The 22,178-nt window shown below is 46.9% G+C and overlaps 1 protein-coding gene across 5 annotated transcripts in view; it reads right to left on the reverse strand.

The window, feature by feature from the left end:
* Window positions 1-19,506, reverse strand: part of PDE8B (phosphodiesterase 8B) — a 95,933-nt gene extending 76,427 nt beyond the window's left edge. For 4 of the 5 annotated variants that reach the window (XR_008316848.1, XM_053299243.1, XM_053299242.1 and 1 more), the window contains exon 1: window positions 18,666-19,506. Coding sequence is in view for 3 of the 5 variants with exons in the window: in XM_053299243.1 (XP_053155218.1) it covers window positions 18,666-18,995 (330 nt within the window). In the remaining 2 variants the exon portion in view is untranslated. Of the gene's footprint in view, window positions 1-15,132; window positions 15,284-18,665 lie in introns of all 5 variants that reach the window. The other variant, XM_053299244.1, reaches the window with a different exon arrangement.
* Window positions 19,507-22,178: the final 2,672 nt, after the last annotated feature.

Below are 22,178 nucleotides of genomic sequence, written 5' to 3' on the forward strand. Positions count from 1 at the left end.
CCATGTATTAGGAGAGAAATATTGAAACTATATTTCTGTGATTTGCAGTTGTTTGTTAGCTAAATAATATGCAGAACAAATTTAAATGGAGGTAGTACAACATGTAACAATGTACCAAACTTTAAATGTTCCACCTGTTCTATCACTATTATTTTATAATTCCATGTCCTGAAATAGCTTTCTTAGAGCTCAAGCAAGCTAGTTTGCTGAAAATTCCACGTTTTAAAAGCCCTAGTATAATTGTTTCTAAGAGAAAGCTCCTAGAAACTATCAAAAGCTTAAATTGACAAAATTCAGAAGCTAGAAAAGCAACTGATTATTTTTTTGTTTGAATTGTTATTCTGCATCTGTGCTCTGCCATGATCTAAAGATACAGAAACCTGCACTTGCTAAATATATATTATGAATTTTGGAAAGGGAGACAGAGGTTTTAGCTAGCCCCCAGAATCTATCCAAGGGTTTTCTGAGACAAATGTGTATAGCTCTTTGGGGTGTCAGAAACCAAGGTATTACTATGCTTGGGGCAGAACAATAACCAGGAGTGTAACTATAATAGGGCAAGGGGCAACAGTTGTCTGGGGGCCCACTGCCTGGGGGGCCCCCCCGGAGGCAAGTCACATGACTGACTTCCCCCAGCCGCGCACCCGCCCAGGCTTCCTTCAGTTGTATTCATCCTCCAGAATTGATGTGCGTGTTAAGACCTGGAGCTACCAGAACAGTGTGTCTTTCTCTAGTACCATTCAATGACTTGCATCGTCCATAATTTACAAAACCTTTAAAAAAATAATTTAGGGTGATGTTCTATTATGGCACATAGGTTTATATCTATATCTATGTCTATATCTATAAATATAGATAGATATCTACGGATATATAGATATATATCTAGATATCTATAGATATATAGATATAGATATATAAAATACATTTTACTATGCTTTTTGTTACCACTATTCACTATGCCTCATTTAAGATTTCTTTCCTTCATGAGCTGAGTTTCAGTGAGGGGGCCCATTTTAAAATCTTCTCTCTGGGCCCACTCCAGCCTTGCTATGCCCCTGACAATAACCAATAACCAAAACAATAGCTACTAAGCCAATGCTAGAGCAGACTGAGTGTGAAAAACTTCTCATTTGGTTACGTGGACTTCAGATGGAATTAGGCAATGGCTATGAATGCTGTTCTAGTCTGACGACATGCACAAGAGTCCTGTTTTTAAATAGATCCTGTCCATTAAAAACTTCCATAAATACAGAGAGTTTCTACTCACTTCATGAAGTGAAACAGTATAGGGATGAGGGAAAATAAATAAATGTGGCATGAGGAGGTGAGTAGTAGGCAAGTGCTGTTGGGTGGGTGTAGCTAGGAGTGTGCATGAATGGTTTGAAACGAACCAGTTCACCACAAACTGGTTGGTTCGTCCAGCTCGATTGTGAATCAGACCAGCCCTCAAGAAAGGCAGCAAATTCACTCTAAGATGCAACAAATTTTAAATATAAACTTTCCCTATTCACTTGAGCATTTTTTGTTAAATATGACTAAACCTTATATACCTACTAAACATACAGAGTTGTCCTTATACATGATTACTGCCGCCAGGATTCTCTATGCTGCCAATTGGAGATCACAGGCAACCCAGACCTTGGACGAATGGCTACTAAAACTATGGGAATAAGCCTTGATGGCTAAGATCACTGCTTATTTACGGAATACCTCAGATGAAATATTTGCATTAACTTGGAACCTTTCATACATTACAATCTAGCACACGGGCAACATCCACACCCAAGATTTGGGTTGGGGTTTTTTTAATACTGAGGGTTGATTAACTCATTACTTATATCTTTCTGTAATATCTGCTGTGAGGAGGAAGGTTGACAAAGGATGGAAGCGGAATCCCAGATTGTTATATGTAACTGTTGGAAGTTCAAGAGATGATAATATAATCATGTTATTTCTTTTTCTTTTCTTATTAAATAAAAATATTATATTATGTTTTTTTAATAAAGGAAAGGCACTAACTTTGTGATCGAACCAAATCAAACCCAGTTTGATGCAAACTGGTTTGAAGGTTTGAGCAGCTATGGCAGCCGCCATTTTGTCTGCTTGTTTACTTGTTTCTCTCCCTTGCTGATTGGTTTTCTGCCACTGCCTTCCAATTGGCTTGCGATCTCCCTTCCTCTGGCTGACTTGTTATCATTCCAAATCAAGTGTTGTCAGGGCAACTCTGCCTGGTAGAGTGGTGACGCTTCTTCCCCCTACTCCAACAGAGCTAGGGCTTTAATTTAAAACCCACAAGATGTCCTCCAGAAGAGTGCAGGATAGAGCTAGGAGCAGAGTGGTAGCGAGAGGGAGAGGTGATGCTGCTGGTCATGGGGGGCGAGGGCAGTGAGAGAGGCCTACTCACCAAGTCGCTGCCATCCCCTTAGAGGTTAGACCATGCAGGCTCACCTATCTGGAGGTGCCACCTGCTCCTGCAGTGCAGCCACCTGTGGCGGCTGAGGTAGAGGTGGAGAGGTTCCTCTGTCAGAGAAGAAGCTCTTTCTGTGGCAGTAGAAGGGAAGGTGTGGGCGACTGCTAACCCCGTAGCCAGATCACTCTCTCCATCCTTCTCCCCAATCCCCCCACCCCCGTTTGAGGCTGAAGAGGAACAGGATAGTCTAACAGCAGCTGTACAGGTGGACCTTGATATTTGTGGTGGTTCTGTTCCGCGACTGTACCATGGATATGGAAACTGCAAACATTGGATCATTGATCCCTATGGGATCGTGGGGGTTAGGTTCCCGGCCAGCTATCTTTGGCCAAAAATGGCCGAAAACCAGTCGATCTTCAGGGGGGAGCTACATGCCTGTCTCTGCTGCTTCCCTCAAGTTGCACTGCACCCCTCAAATGCCCCCAAATTGGCGGAAAATGGCCCAAAAATCACAGGGTTTTTTGTTTCTTGTTTTTGACAAGAGCCATTTTGTGGCTCTGATTCCTAACATGGTGGCCAGAAATGACCTCTGTGGTCATTTCCAGTCACCCCCAACCCATGGTTGACATGTGTTCCCCCTCCCCCGTGTGTATGCCTTGGTCGGGTGTCGACCGTGGATATACGAAACAGCGGATAATGAATCCACGAGTAAGGAGGTCTACCTGTATAACAGTGTAAAGCTTTTAGCCTCTGTACTCACAGTCCCGGGCATAGCCTGTTTTAATGCCATTTTAATGCTGCTCTAATGTAATCTACTTTATGATGGTCAAAGACCATAATAAAGATAGATAGATAGATAGATAGATAGATAGATAGATAGATAGACAGACTGTGTGTAATATTTTCTTGTTGATTGCTATGTGATGAGCTCCATGTCTGTCCTTGAGACTAACTTGTGCTTCACTCAGTGCTCTGGTCTGTTCTGCAATCTGCATTGCAAGGTATACTCAGTCGAAATGTGGCTGAAGAGGATGTTGTTCTAGCTGAGCTTATGGCTATGATTGTTAAGGGTGCATGCTGCTGCTGTTGCAGCTGAGTCATAATTCTGTGTCAGTGTGTGAGAGAGCAACTTGTGCCAATGATGCCATGCAGGCACCTGGCACTGTGGCTGGCAGTGGATTCTGGGTCTGGCAGTGGATTCTGGGTCAGTGATTCTTTATTGGACTGTTTGAAATGTGCTGTGGTTCTTTGTGGGAGGGACAGATTGAGATGATGGTGGGAACTCGAACCACCCCATTAATCCCCATGGGTAGCTCCTAGGAACACCAAAGTGGGTTGGGTGGTAGGGCATGATGGGTGCTACCTACCACCCAACCCACAAAACAATTGGACAATCAGGTTTTTAATGAATTTTTGAATTTTTCTAGGTCAGTAGGTCAACCCAAATGGTTAGGGTTGACCTACTGACCCAGAAAAAAAATCAATTTATTTAAAAATGCCTGATTGCCTGGTTATTTTGCAGGTTGGGTGGTAGGTAGCACCCATCATGCCCTACTACCCAACCCATTTTGGTATCCCTAGGACCTACCCATGGGGAATAATGGGCGTGGTTAATGTGCCCCATTATTCCCTATGAGCGAACCAATCTGAATTGGTTCAAGTTGGTTCGTGAATGGACTGGACCAGCTGGTCGGTCAACCGAACCAATTCACGAACCCATGGTCTGGTCAAATTCAAACTGAACAGCAGAAAACAGTTCTGCAAACACCCCTTGATGTAGCTGGTACAGCACTGCAATTCATACCAATGTCTGCCATGGTAAAGATGAAAGTGTGAAGGGGAAACAATAATCCCAAAATACACAGTGTATGGTGTATCCAAGTGAGTGTTTGTTGGACTCCATGTCTCCAAATGTTTGAGCGTGTGTCTGTTTGCCCTTCACACTTTACGTGTAATACCATGGCAAACACAAGGCAAACACTGATGTGCCTGTGAAGGCATATGAAGTGGATCTAGCAGAGATTAGGTATGCCTTCATGCTGGATAGGCAATGCTTATCTCACTTTCCTGTGGGTTGCCCTGACTTTGTGAAAGCTACTTAAAGTTATGAGAGAATGAAAAAATAAAAATGGAATGGGAACCGTGATAATAAAGGCAATAATAATGGTGGCTATTTCTAGGTGTTTCTAGGTGTGAATTATTTATATTTCAGCTTGGGAGCAAGTATTGCATATGACGCTGCTAAAATCCAATAAAGCTATACTTGGTTCCAAACAATATACCACACAACACAAGGAGAGTCAGAGTATTTTCGCAAGACTTTGGAATGCGCTCCCTGCTGAAATAAGAGCATCACCTTCTCTGTTTGCTTTTAGGAGGACCCTGAAGACGTGCCTGTTTTCCCAGGCTTTTAATTGAAATTGAAATTTTAATATGTTTTTATTCATTGAGATTTTTATCTGTTTTATGAATTTTAATTTTTTTATATTGTTTTTATATTATGCTTTAACTGTAGATAGATAGATAGATAGATAGATAGATAGATAGATAGATAGATAGATAGATACTGGTGAAAATGCAGAAAAATTATGCAATACAGTTGTAAAAATATATAAATGAGCCTTTCATTTTGCTTTTAAAAAAAAACACCCTCAAAAACGGAAGATATATTCACGCGTTTGTCACCTAAGATGAACAGGCTTGATGTATTTTATGCTTCTGTTGGAAGAAAACTTTAATAGAGCACAGCTCCACTAAGTTATTACTGCACACAGAAATGCACTTGATATGAAAGTATAAAAGAGCCTCAGTGTATTTAGTGAAACTGTCATGCTCCAAGGGGGAGGAGGTGTGTTCCTGGCCCTTTTGGACTCCAAAATCCTGGGTGAGAACAGCAACGGTCAGCTTCAGAGAGAGCCAGGGGAGGAAGTTACTTCATCACCTTAGTCCTCCTCCTGGCTTGCTACGTCTAGCTGGTTCTTGGCTCCAACGCTCAAGAGCCACCCTCATCATGGGCTACCTTGGCTTTAAATGCCCTAGTACAGAGCAGACAAGGCTTAAAGCCTACCCAAGCCCTGCCCCCTCCCTGGTCTCATTTCCTGCTTCTCCTAACATGGGGGCCCCACCACAGCTGTTCCCTGCAGCTCTACCTGCCTCACCTGCTCAACTCCACCGGGACCCAACAGCCCTGGAACCATCTCACCCCCACTCCCTTCGGGGAAGACAAAAGCCTCAAAAGAGAGACACTGTGCTCAAGTGATGCCACATCAAGCCACTTCTAATATCTGTTTCTTTAATAATCCATGTCCCAGTCTAAATGAAATGGTATATATTCAGAGACTGGGATGCTCCATTTTTTGCCAGAGTGTTTATTTTTTACCTTTGCAGAAAAGGAAAATTATTTCAGACATCTCAATGAACCCATAATGAGTTATAAAACATGGGTGTCATTGCCAAATTATTAGAGAAGAGATACTGTAAATATGTGTTTTTTAACGATTAAGACTCTCTACCTTAAGAGGGACAATCCAGAAATTCTGTTGTGCCTTATCACATTTTTCAGTAGTTTGCAACATAATGCTTCATGTAAGCACTGCTTGAGTTCAAGCAGGGTTTTGGGTTTTTTTTGCAATTTTGCACCTCTTTTTGAGAACTCAGTTAGTATACACACTACTTTTAGGCAGTCGTTGGTGCTATATTATCATTTCAGTGACATAGGAAGGAGCTGATATTAAGGCTGTTCTCACGACCAGAGTACCTGCGTTAATTCTCTTCTAGCTCGGGTCATCTGTGGCAGCGGGAGCCTCTGCTAAATCTGCATTTCTGAAGAGAGCATGTTCTTATCCTGCTAATGATACCCCTGCTAACTTGGCAAAGAGGCACCTTTTAATGTGGTGATTCTCTTTATTTAGCAGGGGGAGAGTAACTGGCCCTACCCACCCCCAGCACAGGACCTCCAGTGACTGTGGCTGGTGTCTATCTGATGTTTCTTTTTAGCCTTTTGGGGACCGGGATCCATCTTATCTTATTATTTATTATTTCTCTGTGTAAACTGCCCTGAGCCATTTTTGGAAGGGCGGTATAGAAATCAAATCAAATCAAATCAATAAATAATTTGTTATTCTGATCAGAGACAGATGGAGCAAGCAGAACACACACACAACACCCTATGATAAACAAACACATTGAGGTCATTCTCATGAGCTCACGCTGCTGCTGGGGAGGTCTGTGGGGAAGATGAGAGCTTGCCTGCCCTCCCAAGCAGACGAGCATCATTCTCTTTGTCTTTGCCACAGCCCAGCAAAGATAAAAGCTGGGAGTGGGAGGACTTCCACACCCTGCACCCCAGAGCACCCCATGCCACGAGCAGGGCAGCTGTTCTTATGCTTATTAGAGCAGCTGCCATGCTCGGCGCAGCTGATCTTTCCCTCCAGCTCGCTGCTGGAAATGGCGGTGGGCCAGGTGGAAGCCTTTTTACCTTGGGGCAACAGTTTACACGATCTCCTACCGAGGTAAAATGAGCCACAGGTTAGTTTCACCTTGGTAAAATGCCGGGTTAAAAAGCCAGGCTACCCTCTTCTGGGGCAGCTGGGAACCCTCCACTCCTGGCGCTCTAGACAACATGGCAGGAAGCTCAAGTTGTGAGAACAGCCTCATTGAGAGTTACATTCTTGTACAGTGACAGTTTTGTTTCATAAGATACCTCTTGAACATATGTCTATAATACACATATATGTCCATATTTAGACCAGATCAGTTGCTTTATGCTAAGTTTCTAATAAATAATTATTTTCAAAATATCATGAAAGACAAGCTAATGACTAGGATGCCTTTTCCTGGGCCCACAGACTACCTGGCTTCTTTGAACTATTTGCTGTGGTGCATCTCATTAGGGCCTTACTATGCACTGGATTAAATTCTGGGGGATCTTGCCAGGAGGCTATACACACAGGGCTTCTGCCCCGAATCTCCTTCGGGAGAGAGTGTGTGTGTTCATACACCAGCCAAACTTACCCCGAAGTCCCATGGAGATTCTTGGACCCACTCCACACACAAGAGAGGCTTTGTCTTGCGAATTCTAGCTTATCTTGAGGTATTTCTGGATTTTTAAAATGCTGGTTTTAAGCTACTTTTTCTGAAAACAATGGCGCAAACAGGGAGAGGTGCTGATGTAGAATATTTATTTATTTATTTATCTGATTTCTATACCGCCCTTCCAAAAATGGCTCAGGGTGGTTTACATCGAGAAATAACAAATAAATAAGATGGATCCCTGTCCCCAAAGGGCTCACCATCTAAAAAGAAACATCAGATAGACACCAGCCACAGTCACTGGAGGTACTGTGCTGGGGGTGGATAGGGCCAGTTACTCTCCCCCTGCTCAATAAAGAGAATCACCACATTAAAAGGTGCCTCTTTGCCAAGTTAGCAGAGGTATCATTAGCATGAGAAGAACATGCTCTCTTCAGAAATGCAGATTTATCTCTGTAGAAAGCTCTCTCCCCCACTCCCATTGGCTAGAAGGAAAACACTGACGCCTGCATGTGTACTGGTTTCAAAAGAAAACAGGGAGCAGAGGGGAGGGGCTGCTTCCCTCAATGCCACGAGTGTAGTTCGAAGTGGCTTCGCTCAACATTTACCCTGAAGCCTGAAGCCAAGTGCGAATAACTCCCAGGGGTGGGGAGAGGTATGGAATAGTCTTTTTGGTCTCTCACAGTGTTACAATTCTGTAATCCAGGGGTCCTCACACTGAGCTCCCCACATGTTGTTGTACTACAGCACCCGTCATTCCCAGCCACAGTGGCCAAAGGCCCACTTAGTCATATTTTTGTTCCTGCTTAGGCATATTTTTACTAAAATAAAAGCCCCTTGCTCTGTTAGGAATGTGGGCCATACCTTTCTTTACTTCATTGCTCTTTTCTGTGCCTTTCCTCACTCTGATGGATCACTTTTGAAATGGTACAACCAAACCTGCACACATTATTATAATATTATTATTCTAAGGAATATTTATATGTCACTTTTGAACATACGTTACTGCTAGCAGCTAGAGAGCAAACAGCATTCCTAAAATTATGTGTCAACAAGACATTCTTAAAGATTTGGCAACAATATTTATCCCTTTCACTAACTGAAGTTCCTATCTTAAGATTTCAACTCGCATAAGACCCAGTAGCCACTATACACATGACATGGAACGGGAAGGTTTTGCTTTGTTTGGGTTTTTTTTGCTCTTGTTTTGGGGTGAGGAAGGGAGTAGGGGAGGGTTATGAGAAAGGATTAAGGGTGAACTATAATCTGTATGTTCTTTTCTTTTTGAATATTGTTACTCGCTATGGAGAAGCCATTCAATAAACTTTTTTTTTAAAGTTCTGAAGTGGTTTACATAGCAAAAGAATGAGAAAATGGTTCTCTGTCCCAAAGAAGCACATGATCCAAAATCAAAGATACAAAGGAGACCAGCGAACAGTCACTAGAGAAGACATTGCTCTGAGATGAATATGGACAATAGTTCTTTCCCTGCTGAATATATGGGAGCCACCACTCGAAAGGTGCCTTTTTGTCTAATTAGCAAGGTTTTACAGAATTCATGCAGAATGTATATTATATGCTTATATTATTTTCAAGCCATGCAGTACAATGCTATGCATACTTGGAAGTAAGCCCGACTTTGTTCAATGGAACTTACTTCTGTATAAGTGTAAAGGATATAAGTTTGAAGAGTCAAAGCTGAATCTTTGCAAAGGCCTAACTGCAGCCCAAGCCTAATAATCCGGGATTATTATTAATCCCAACAAAGTGGTATACTGACCAGTATTATGAAACATTTAATGCAGGAGTTCTCAGATTGGGTCCCCAGATGTTGATGGTCACTGTGGCTGGGGATGATGGAAGTTGTACTCCAACATCTGGGAACCCAAATTTGAGAATACCTGATTTAATTTAAGAGATTTTTCTTGATCTATCAAAAGTCTCATTTCAGCGAGGGTTTTAGCACAAAAGGGCTAGAAGTGCATTGGTGTTGTTCTCAATTTCTCCTAGCAAACCCTAGTTTGCACTACGATGTGGCAAACATTCAGATTGCTCCCAGCTATATTGTTATATAAATGACTTTAATGTAAGAACAGAAGAGAGTTTGTCTTTTAAAAAATGTTTTTCCTCAAGAATACTATAATTCTAATCAAGTTATATAACTGGTGGCTAGATGTGTTCAAATGAAAATAATTGACAATAGTTAAGTTCAGCTAGCAGCCTTACTTATAAAAATCCTACACAATGCCTTCTATCCTCAAGCTACAAATGGTGTGTTACCAAAAAAAGGGTGTGGGGTGTGGTTGGGGGTGGGGGGAGGACAAATCTGGCTATTTCAGGGAAAGTCCTTTTTGGGAAATTGGCTAGAAGAATCCATTTCACTGAGGTTGCATCTGGGACAAGGCTGCCATGCGTCTCTTGCCAACATGATATTTTGGGCCCAGTCCAATGTATGTGGATTGCAACCCTCCCCAATCTATTTGCAAGAGATGCATGGTGGGCTGTTTCCCCCACACTCGGTTCAGAAAGCATGTCAAGCAGCTTTTTCTGCCACTGTCCCCATCTCCCTGTCCTGGACCTCCTTCCCAAACTGTTTTCCAGCTATCTTTGTCCCCCCACCCTCACCAGCAACGCAGATCACTGCTTGCCCTGCCTTCTCTGGCAGCAGCAGCAGCATCCTCTGCTCCAGCCTCCTGCTCTTCCTTTAATTTGAAAAGGAGAGGAAAGGAGTGGAAGTGCAGCAGAGACAGCAAGAAGGGGCAGTGATGAGCAGGCAGTCACAGAAAGGAGGAGTGAGCCATCCCCAGCCAGGCCCCCTTTTGCCTCCGGATCCAGTATGGGAGGTCCTGTTCTACCCCTCTACAGGTGGTCGTGCTCAGGGGTCAGCATCATAGGGCAAGCACTGAAGGCCCAGGACCTTCAGAAGGGCCTGCTGCTAATCTCTGAGACCAGCTATGTGTCCATGGCTGATGTGTGGTGGTGGTGGGCAGAGCAAATCTCTCAGGACCCTGAGAGGGAAACTAAAAGGGAAAGTCAGGAGGTTCCAATCACTCCAGAAAGCATGGAACTTATTTAAAACCACAATACTAGAAGCTAAGTTGGAATGTATACCCAGAAGGAGGGAAGGTACCACCAAGCTCAGGAAGACACCAGTGTGGCTAACACGTAGAGTCAGGGGAGTTATTAAAGGGAAGGAGATTTCCTTCAGAAAATGGAAATCCCGCCCAAATGAAGAAAACAGAAAGGAAAATAAACTCTGGTAAAAGAAATGCAAGGATATAAAAAGAGAGTTTGAGGAGCATATAGCTAGAAGTGTCAAGGGGAATAACAAGAACTTCTTTAACTATATCAGAAGCAGAAAACCTGCCAGGGAGGAGGTTGGTCTCTTAGATGAAGTGGGCATAAAAGAGGTTATTAAGGGGGATAAGGAGATTGCAGAGAAGCTGAATGAGTTCTTTGCATCTGTCTTCATAGCAGAGAATACTGATCATATACTCGCTCCAGAACTGAGCTTCTCAGGCTTGGAGGCTGAAGAACTGGGCCATTTTGAGGTGATCAGAGAGGATGTTCTAAACTGTCTTGAAAAACTAAAAATTAACAAATAACTAGGGCCAGATGGCATCCACCCAAGAGTTCTAAAGGAACTCAAATGAGAAATTGTTGATCTCCTAGCAAAAATATGTATCTTGTTAGGGATGTGCAAGCCAACTTGCTTAGAGCGGGCTCACCATTGAATCAGCCTGGTTTGGGTGGTTCAAGGTCGAACCAGTCAAGCCCACCAAAAGTGGGGTGCTGGTCTGAGTTTGAACCAGACCGCCCCTGGTTCCAAGAACCAGTTCATGGACCAGCTCAGGTATATTTGTAAAGGAGAATCTTTGAGGATTCCCCTTTACAAGTATGGGGGCATCTCTAAACTTAAATGTAAAGGTACAGGCAGGGGTTGAGAGAAAAAGTGGCCTCCACCTGCCTCTGTATCTTTAGCGGAGGCAGCAGCAGGGGCTCTTCCAACCCCCGCTTCAGCCTCCCAAATCACAGCCCGGTTCGGATTTGTATGTGTGCAGAGGCCAGAACTGGGCTGCAGATGGCCCGGGCTGTCATTTGGGAGGCTGCCAGGGGCTTGAGGAGCCCCCACTGCCTCCACTGCTTCTTTACCACCTCGGCCACCTCCGCTAAAGGTACGGAGTCCAACAGAGGCCGCTTTTTCTCTCAACCCCCACCCGTGCCTTTACCATTAAGTTTAGGGATGCCCTCTTACTTGTGAAGGGGAATCCTCAAGGATTCCCCTTTACAAATCTATTCGAGCCAGCCTGCAAACCAGTCAGCCCAGTTTGATGGCCGGACTGGACCTGTTTTGAACAATCCCAAAGCCGGGCCGGGCCAGGTTGCACAGCCCTATAACTTGTCCCTACAATCAGGCTCTGCACCAGAGGACTAGAAAATAACTAATGTAACTCCAATTTTCAAAAAGGGATGCAGGGATCCGGGAAACTACAGGCCAGTTAGCTTAACTTCTGTGCCGGGTGAATTGGTGGAAAGCATACTTAAGGCCAAATTGTTAAACATTTAGAAGAACAGGCCTGGCTACGGGCCACCTCCAGCCTCAGAGGCAAGATGCCTCTCAATACCAGTTGCCAGGGAGCGACAGCAAGAGAGAGGGCATGCCCTCACCTCTTGCCTGTGGGCTCCCCAGAGGCTTCTGGTCACCCACTGTGTGAAACAGGATGCTAGACTAGATAGGCCTTGGGCCTAATCCAGCAGGGCTGTTCTTATGACCCACCCAAGTAGGGAGGGAACCCATTGTGGATTTGCTGAGGGCCCCCTGAAAACTGGAGCCCATCCTGCTTTCACTTCAGAGTTATCTTTTCACTTCAGAGTTATATATCCAAGTCATTCTGCATGCTGATGTTTTATTTCAGCCTAACCATAAAAGTTGTAATTAACCTATCACTGAATAGGAACAACAAATCACCATTATGTATATATTATTCCTACAGCTGCTGACACACCTCCATGATATAAAGGGTTGCACCCAGACAGGCCTATTTTTCTAGGTAGTTATGAATTTCCTTGCAGCAGCCTCAGAGGAGTCAGATGGCATTTCAGTTGTGAGTCTGTTACAACAAGGAGAATCTCACTGGTGCAATGTCTAATAGACTGACACACCTTATTTCTGCATGGAGCAGATTGGGGGAGGATGACGCTATCGCAGGATCTTCCTACACCTCATTATTTCTTTTAAAGAAGATACTAAGAAACAGTGTACTCCTTCCCCCAGTTCTTGCCACAATGCAGTGTCAGTAGAAGGAGGGGAAAATACAGGATAGAATCCAAACTATATCAAGGTACCATAGGTTACAACTTAACATTGCTGCTTTGTCGGTGATGGTATACATCCACCTGGCCAGCATTTTCATGCTTACAAAAAGTAACCCAGATTAAGCTAATAAAGGGCTGCACAATTTTGTTGGACTACAAGTCCCATCATTTCTGACTACTGATCACTGTGGTGGGGGATTATGGGAGTTGTAGTCCAGCAACACCTGAAGGGTCAAAGCTGTGCAGTCCTGAGCTAATGTAAGCTGTATCCTTGAGCACAAGAGCTTCCTGCTGATCTGTATTCTATGCCAGATCACCAGACTGCTCCGTAATAATAGTCATACTTAGCATTAGTATCGTGCTTTTGAGTGTTCAAAGTGCTTCATGTGTACTATCTTGTTATCCTTACAACAACCCTGTACGGTAACTATTATTATCCCCATACACAGTTAGGGCTGAAAAGGAGTGACATGCCTAAGGCTACTTAGCGAATTCATGGCAGAGATGAGTTTGGAAGGAACCAGACAGTGTCTGAGTCACAGCTCAACCTCTTAGCCACTATGCAACACCAGAGGACAAGTACTTATACTCACTTACCAACACGGTGGGGAAACACTATGAGGCTATTCACATGCATGTGCCAAACCGGGCTAAGAGAGGCCAGCAGTGGTCCCACTAATTTTTTTCATCTCTGTGTGGAATGAGTTTTGTTCTGGGCAGCAGTATCAAGGCGGTGTGTGTGCACGTGCATTCAGAATGGGGCCTTCCTGATTCAACCTGAGCGGGATCTAAAATGAACTGAGCGGACATCCAAAAACTTGTGAGCGCGCGCACATGTGCACACCAGAGGGAACAGTGGAGCCCAGCCTGGTTTTGCACACATGTGTGAACCGCCAGGATCGGGCCTGAAAAAACCCGGCAGCTACACGGCAGCAAACCCACCTAGGTAGCCTCCCTCTAAAATGAAGTTTAGGAAGCAAGCTCTCCCTTGCTTCCAGCCTTGGAAAACACATTCGGGGTGGGGGGAGGGGATGCCAATAATGCACTGCACACTTGCGTGGTGCGTTATTGGAGCTCCAGTGGGCGGGGCAACATCCGGCAGTGTATCCCAGCACCCCAACCCCTGGAGCTTCAGAGGGGCCGTTGCTCATCTGGGTGGGCGATCATTTGCGGGGAAAATAAGTTAAACCCACCTTCCCTGCAGACCGCCCCAGAGTTCTTCTCACTGATCGTGAGAGGAGCTCATATGTCTCTGTGTGGTGTATTTGGTTAATCCATTCCTTGATCCTGGCCAGCTTTTGAATGGGGCTTTAGTGACTTGTATTCCAGTCCTAGAGTAGAGGCGAGGCTAACAAACAGCCAGCAGCAAGAGCACTGAAAAGCAGTCTGCACTTGCCTCTCTGTACACAATATCTATTTCATTAAACTATTAATATTCCTGATTTCACTCCACTGCCTTGTCCTTGCACACCACAACTCTTTCCCTTGGATTCTACACTTTGGGACAAAAATGTGAAGATGGCCCCCTATCCCTCCCTTCTTCCCCTCCAACTTGTCTTTGCTGCGGAAGAACTGTGAGGTCATGGTGAAAAACAAAATATTATTGGCACGCCCTTTCGCTTGTTCTTTTGTAGATATCACACGCTCCTTACACCACTTATGTGAGTTCATTGCCCTGGCTCAGAAACATTTTGAACGTATTTACCAGTGATCTTCACTATTTTTCAGGCAGGGGACACTTGGGCAAAAATTTCCAATGTGAGAACCATTTCCCACTGTCCTGACCTCCGCAGAGTACTGTGCTTTTCTCTGTGCTGGGAGGGCCCTTTCAGAAAGACAGAACCCTCTCTTAAGAGCTCTAGGAGAAAAACACTGGGAAGGGTTACACTTCCCAGCGCTCTGGGCATGCCCCCCAAGATGCTGCAGGGCCTCAAGAAGGCTCCGTTTCCCTTGAAGAAGCTCTGCCCCCACTCCCTGCCGCTGGGCAATATGCAGCACCAAGCGTGAGAATGGGAGTCTCTTCATGGTGCCAGGGGGACAGTGCAGAGTATTCAGCTTCAGCCAAAGCTCCACCACAGGCCCAATCAACCAGCCAGCCAGCCAGCCACACATAGGGTTGATGGGGGATTCTACTGGCACCCAGGCCTTACAGTGAAGAACACGGAAATATACAATCACCGCATACTACACCAACAATGCTTGGGGGAGAGCAAAGAGCAAGCTGTTGCACAGCCAGTGCCCCCCAGTCAATGTAAATTGTGTAATTTGTCCCCCCGCCACACACACACACACACACACACACACCCCTTGTTCATTTATAGTTATGCCCTTACTATATCTAGAAACATAAGCAGAGACAAAAGTTGACATACCAGGTTGCAACATGTGTGTTCAGGATCCGACAAGCTTGTGATTCTGGGGGGCTGTGTGTGGCCATGCCCACAGAGCTGTCAGGACCCTCTTGATGTAGCAGTCTGCATCCAGGGGCTGGAGGCAGCCACATCATCATCCGATGGGCAAATCCTAACAGGTGGGAATGCTGGTGTCAAGAAGGTGATGGAGCCACGCACACAAAGTTCCCAGAGTCAGGGACTCTTGCAAGCTGAGAGTGCCTCCTCTCTGGAAACTTGTAGTAGCTGCGAAGCATTTTTTTTTTTTTAAGCCTGAGGCTAATGAGGAAAGGGGCTTGAGAACTGAGTGGCTGGAAGGGGCAACGGATGAGAAGCAGCCCTCATATATTCCCCATCACTACCAAGCACAAGTGCTGCTGAGCTCACCGGGGTGATGGGAATAAAGGTACCCTTCTGGCACACCCTGTGGCCAAAAGGAACAAAGGGAAAGGAACAAAGCCCACCAGAGGGCAGGGAGCAAGGCATGATCATCAGTTAGCTTGCCCAGATAGTTCTCCTTTGATATGAAGAAATTTGGTGTTTTTCAAGAAACGCCTTAAGTGGCTCAGCAGGGAAATGCTTGCCAGTTGCCGGTTTGAATCCCCGCTGCTCTGTTTCCCAGACTATGGGAAACACCTATATCAGGCAGCAGCAATTTAGGAAGATGCTGAGCAGGAGGAGGCAATGGTAAACCCCTCCTGTATTCTACCAAAAAAACTCCACAGGGCTCTGCCAAACAGGGACGGCCCTTTCATAAGTCAAGCTGAGGCAGTCACCTTATTTATTTATTTATTTATTTATTTATTTATTTATTTATTTATTTCATTTAATAAATGTGTATACCACCCACCAGTGTTCCCTGTAAGAGGGATTCCCAGACATTGTCGACTACAACTTCCAGAATCCCCAGCTGCAGTGGCCTTTGGCTGGGGATTCTGGGAGTTGTAGTCAGCAACATCTGGGAATCTCTCTGACAGGGAACACTGCCGCCCACTACTGAACTCTCTAGGTTGTTTACAGCATACAGGCTTAGGTGGAAGATTATTGGGGCACCAGCCAGGTAGCGAGATGCCCCCCTGCTGCCACCACCTTTGGGGCCAATCTGACCCTTGCAAGTCTTGCAAAGAGTGCCCCTCCTCACACTTCTTGAAAAGCTTGCAAGAAGCATAAGGGAAGAAGAGGAGGCTGCTAACAACCTCCTCTCCTCCCAGCTCCCCCATCACTTTCAGTTTGCAAGGGTTGGTTTGGAAATGGAACTGGCCTCCATCAAGGTGGGTTGTCCCTGATGCCAGATACAGCACTGGGTTGACCTTATACTCGGAGAGGAGAGCCGGTCTTGTGGGAGCAAGCATGACTTGTCCCCTTAACTAAGCAGGGTCCACCCTGATTGCATTTCAATGGGAGATCACATGTGAGAACTGTAAGATATTCCCCTCAGGGGATGGAGCCGCTCTGGGAAGAGCATCTTTGTTCCAAGTTCGCTCCCTGGCTTCTCCAAGATAGGGCTGAGAGAGATTCCTGCCTGCAACCTTGGAGAAGCCACTGCCAGTCTGTGTAGACAATACTGAGCTAGATAGACCAGTGGTCTGATTCAGTATACGGCAGCTTCCTATGTTCCTATGTTCAGACCAATATGAAACCCTGTTCATCACTTTGAATCCTAGCCATTCCATTCATGCCAGGCCACACAGAGGCCCATTGTGCAGGCGTGGCAGCCTCCAAAATGGCTGCTGCGCTGGGGAGAAAGGCCCAAATGGGCCGAAGAACAGCTGAATGGACCAGTTTTGGAAGTGAGGGAGGCCGGGAAGGGGAACCTCCACGGACCACCACACACCTCGGAGAACACCCCCCCCCCAAAACAGGGTAAGTTAATTTAAATTAAAAAAATTCAAAAAAGCTCATGAACTTAAACTGGACCGATAAACCGACCGAACTGAATGGTGGGGGGAGTTCGAGGGGGTGCTGGACCAAACTGGCCTGTTCTGGTTCGGGTCTGGTTCGTACTCGAACCAGACCAGCCAGTTCCGTGCACACCCCTAGCTCCTATATGGATGGCCGTGCCAAACTGCACAGGTTTTCAATCTTGCAGGGACTCTATAATAGTCCTGACGTCCCAGGATCTAATCACCTACTAACAAGAGTAGTTACCATGAAACTGACAAATTTTCAGGAACAGTCTAAGCTCTGCCTATCATTTATTCAGGCTTTTTAAAAAATGGGAGGGGGTAGATATAAACTATCCTTTAAATTAGCTTGTATTATTTGTCATGAAAGTTGAAATAATCAGTCTCATAAGGTCACCTGGAGGATTTCATTTAAGTAAACATGGACACCTTGGGGGTGCATTCTCATGGGTAAATGAAGTTGAATGTAACGGAAAATTAAATCTCCCTGATGAACAGAACCTTGTCCCTGAGCTTCAGTCCTGTTGCTGCTTGCCAATGTACGTGAGCGTGGTGGCCGATGTGCATGTACCAGAGCTTGGCCAGAATGGGAGGGACCTGAAGCCGAAGTGAGTCACTGGGCGTCATGGCAACAGTTCCTTTCAGCTGCATCCCATGTGCATCTGCAGCAGCATCTCTGCTTAGCTCCAGCCGTAGCTTTTTCAGCTGCACGCTCCCTCCCCCATCCCCTTCTGTTGAGCACAGGAGGCTCTGCCAGCCAAAACAGCACCATGCGAGAGACAAAACATACAGCTTGCTATTGACACTGCCTTTTCCTTAGTCCCTCATCCCTTTGTGTCTCTTGCTGGCTGCTCATCTCCCGGGTAACAGAAGAGGCAGTCCTCCGATGCCAAAACTGTCCTTTTGAAGCAGCCATCTCTGTGCACTTTCTCCCCATTACCTTCCCTCTTGGGACTCCAGTAGAGGAAGTCTCAGAGTCCTAGGATGGAACTTGGTGGTAAAATGGTAAAGACCGTCCCTTCAAGAAGCCCAGCGGGACCTTTGGTGAGGGAGTCCAGGTTGGGCATTTGCCTGGACCCAAATGTGCAACATTTGCAGATGGGGCTATAGCTCTGTGCTTGATGGAGTTGGCATGTAGAGGTCCCAGGTGCAACCCCCAAGCATCTCCAGGTAGGGCTGGGAAAGACCCCTGCCTGAGACCTTGGAGACCTGCTGCCAGTCAGTGTGGACAAGGCTGAGCAAGGTGGTAGGCCAGCGGTCTGACTCAGTAGAGGGCAGCTTCATATGTTCAACAAATGCTCAGTATGTCCCATTAGGTGGTGGGAAGCTCTTTCAAGGGACTGCCTTGTTCCAAGGTCTGGGTCCCACTGGGGTGATGAATCCTACAAAGGACTGTCTTGACCCAGAGGGCCAAGTCCCAACTTCAAGAGGGGGCTTACTAACTCAAAGCCCTAATGAGAGGCTCCGGGTGTCCTGCCTGGAAGCAAAACTCCCTCAGGCCAGGCTCCTTTTTAGCCAGAGCCTTTTCCTCCCAAGGCTGCCCGCGCCTGCTCCTCTTGCTGCCTGAGGAGGCTGTGCGCTGCTGCCGCCCGCCACCAACCCTTTCTTTACCTTGACGCTGCTCTGGCTAGTCTGGGTCTCCGCCTCGACGCCACAGCAGTGGGGCACTCCGGTCCTGCTTTCTCGGCCAGCCGGCTCTCTGCGCTGGTGGGCCGCGCACTTTTCCTGCTGCGGCGGCGGCGGCGGCGGCTGGCGGCTCTGGTAGGCGAGCACCGAAGGGATGGTGTCGGCCGCGTCGGTCTTGATGAAAAGGCCGTGCAAGGTGGCGGCGGTGCCCTGCGAGATGGTGGTGGTGGTCTGGTGCGGGGAGTTGGACTCGTCCGAGTCGCGGCAGTAGATCACGCCGCTCTGCGAGACGTGGATGCTGGGGGCGCAGCCCATCCCTCCGCCGCGCCAGCGCCTCGCCCCCTCCTCCCCTCGCCAGCCCTTGCACCAAGCAAGCCGGCGGGGCCACAGAGGCTGCTGCCCTTGCGACCTGTGAGCTCCGGAGGACGCCGAGCTGCCGATGATGGCCCCCTTCCTGCACAGCCCGGCCCGGCTAGGGGGCCGCCGCCGGCCTGCTGCCGCTGCTGCTAGAAAGCATCGCCTCCTCGCCTCTCCTCTCCGGCGGCAGGAGCCACGCGCGCTGCTTGCCTCACGGCGCGAGGAGCTGCCCTCTAGGGAACCCCATGGCCCCCCTGCATTGCCTGCTGCTGCTGCCTCCTCCTGCGGCGGGAGCCCCCTCCTGCCATGTCCTCCTGCCCAGCGGAGAGCAGCCTGAGCCCGCTGAGCTCCACCGGGGCATCCTTTTCACACACCCGTCAGGAGGAGGAGGAGGAACCCGGAAGGCTGCTCTCCTGGGGGAACTTTGCGCGCCGCTGCCTGGAGCAGAGCGTGCGTCTGCCTGCCTGCCTGTCTTGTCTGTGCGGCAGCCTCACACGACTCAGGCTCAGGGGTTGTCGTGCCGCCTCTTGGTTGCTTCCTCTGCCCTTTGGGCTGCCATATGCAAGCTCTCCAAATCTGGACATCCTATTTTGCATGTTATGCAAACTAGCTTGCGAAGAAGTTGCATGTTATGCATATTATGCAAATTAACTGATGTACTGTCCAATGTGCTCTGGGTATCTACCAACAATAGATGCGGAGGATCTCTTTACTTGTAAACACACAGACTTTATATCCCAACACTTTCTAATATACAGGTTCAGATTTTAACCTTGGCTGTTTAGCTGTCTGCAGTGTGTGCCTGTCGTGGATTCCTCACCAACGGCAGACTACCCCCCCACTCCATGTTCCAATACCTGAATGTCCTATTTATTGGTGGATAAATATGCTATTTATTGGTTTGAATATGCTGGTTTAAATCTCCTATTCATTGGTGAAGGCAGGGGCGTAACGAGGCTGGAGTGGGCCCAGAGACAAAATTTTAAAATTGGCCCCTCGCTGATACACACACTCACTTCACATGTGACTTGCCTCTGGGGGACCCCTCGAGGCGTGGGGGGCCCCAGGCAGCCGCCTCCCCTTGCCTAATGGTAGTTACGCCCCTGGGTGAAGGTGAAGATACCAGATAAGATTGGTGCAGACACCAAATCAAAGCTCATGCTGAGGAGCAGTGCTGCGCATACTTTCATCAGCACTAAATTCTGCAATTGACCTTACAGAACTGGCACTAGAGATTAAGGCTTTCATGCTTGAGTGTTGTCACGGTCAACATCTATAACCTGAGATAAGTAGATAAAATGTAACACCCAGTGGCTGGTGGTGACTAGTGGGGGGCAGCAGCGGCAGTGAGAGGTAGCTTTAACATTAAATTAGAAAGTGCTGACCATCAGTACCGCCAGCACCTATTGGCTGCTTCAAGCAGCAGTGCTCCTCCCGCATCCTGGGCCACGGTGCCACGGATCTGGCACTCACTCATTTGCGTGGTCATCATGGTGTTGCTAATTTAATGCTAAAGGTACCTCTCATTACCCTCCCCCCCAGTGCCGCCTCACTGGCTGTCACTAGTAACACCAAAATGACTCCTTTTAATTATTATTATTTTATTATTTTTACATTTATATCCCGCTCTTCCTCCAAGGAGCCCAGAGCAGTGTACTACATACTTGAGTTTCTCTTTCACAACAACCCTGTGAAGTAGGTTAGGCTGAGAGAGAAGTGACTGGCCCAGAGTCACCCAGCTAGTTTTATGGCTGAATGGGGATTTGAACTCTGGTCTCCCCGGTCCTAGTCCAGCACTCTAACCACTACACCATGCTGGCTCTCTTTTGATTTCGAATACTAGTATAGGCTGGAAAAGAGCATTAGAGATGTGCATGAATTGTATTTTGCGATTTGATTCAAGCTCTAATTATGCTTGCCGGCTGTTTTGACTAATTAACTCAAATCAATTCGAGTGCTTCAGCCATAGGGAACAATGGGGAACTCAAATCACCCCCTTGATCCCCATGGGTAGGCCCTAGGGACATCAAAGTGGTGGTAGGGCATGATGGGTGCGACCTACCACCCAACCCACAAACAAAATGGGCAAGAGAGCAGTTTTTAATTTAATTTTTTAACCTTTCCCAAAACTCTCATAAGATCCTTCGGGGGTTTGGGGGAAAAGTATAAAAAAAATTAAAAATGTGTGGGTTGTGTAGTAGGTAGCACCCATCATGCCGTGCCACTCAACCCACTTTGGTGTCCCTAAGACCTACTCATGGGGAACATTTGAGTGTTTCAAGATCCCCATTGTTCCCTATGGCCAAAACAAGCAGAATATGCACAGTCCCTCTCAACACAGGACACCACATCAGGCGCGTAACAATGATAGGGCAAGGGGAGACAGTTGTCTGGGGGCCCCACTGCCTGGAGGGGCACCCCAGGGGCACCTCATGTGACTCCCCATTGCCCCTGCCCAGCCCCATAGCCTCTCAGCCACTTGCCCTCTTCGCCGTCTCTCCTGCTTGTTCTGCTGGCCGAAATCGAAGCACCAGCAAGCTGCAAAGAGCTCCTTTTCTCCCGCCTCTCAGCTGATCGGCGGGTAGGAGGGGCTTCCACGGAGGCCTCCGTGTAGGCCGCAGTGAAGCCTGAACTCGAGTAGGGCCCAAGCCAGCCAGGAAGGAGGAGGCAGCCAGAGTGTTCTCTGCAGCAGAAGACCCCTTGCTGCCCTGCTTAACCCAGACCAGCATTTGCCAGGTAGAGTGTGAACTCCTTTTTGTGGTTACCTTTCCCGCCCCCCCCCCATATATAGGGATCTGCTTGCCATAGGGCTTGGATATGGGGGGGGGGAAGGGACCGAGAAGTCTCTGAATATTTATTTTGAAACAGCTTGGAAAATTTGCTGACTTAAAAAAAACTATCTAAAAAGTCCTATAAGTGGCTTGTTTCATGGCAGAAAATTGCAAAAACTTCTGGAACAGTATTTTATTAATTTTATTTATTCATTCATTCATTTATAAATGCACTTATGTTCAAGTTGTTTTGCAACCCAGAAGGTCTGAGTGAGAACTGTGAAGCATGTGTGGTGCTTTTATTTTATTTTTCTTGTGTGTGAACTGCTCCCCAATAACTTGCAGGGACTTCAGGGTCAATCTGGCCAAC

Source organism: Hemicordylus capensis, chromosome 2 (genome assembly GCF_027244095.1).
Source record: "Hemicordylus capensis ecotype Gifberg chromosome 2, rHemCap1.1.pri, whole genome shotgun sequence".
NCBI lineage: Eukaryota > Metazoa > Chordata > Lepidosauria > Squamata > Cordylidae > Hemicordylus > Hemicordylus capensis.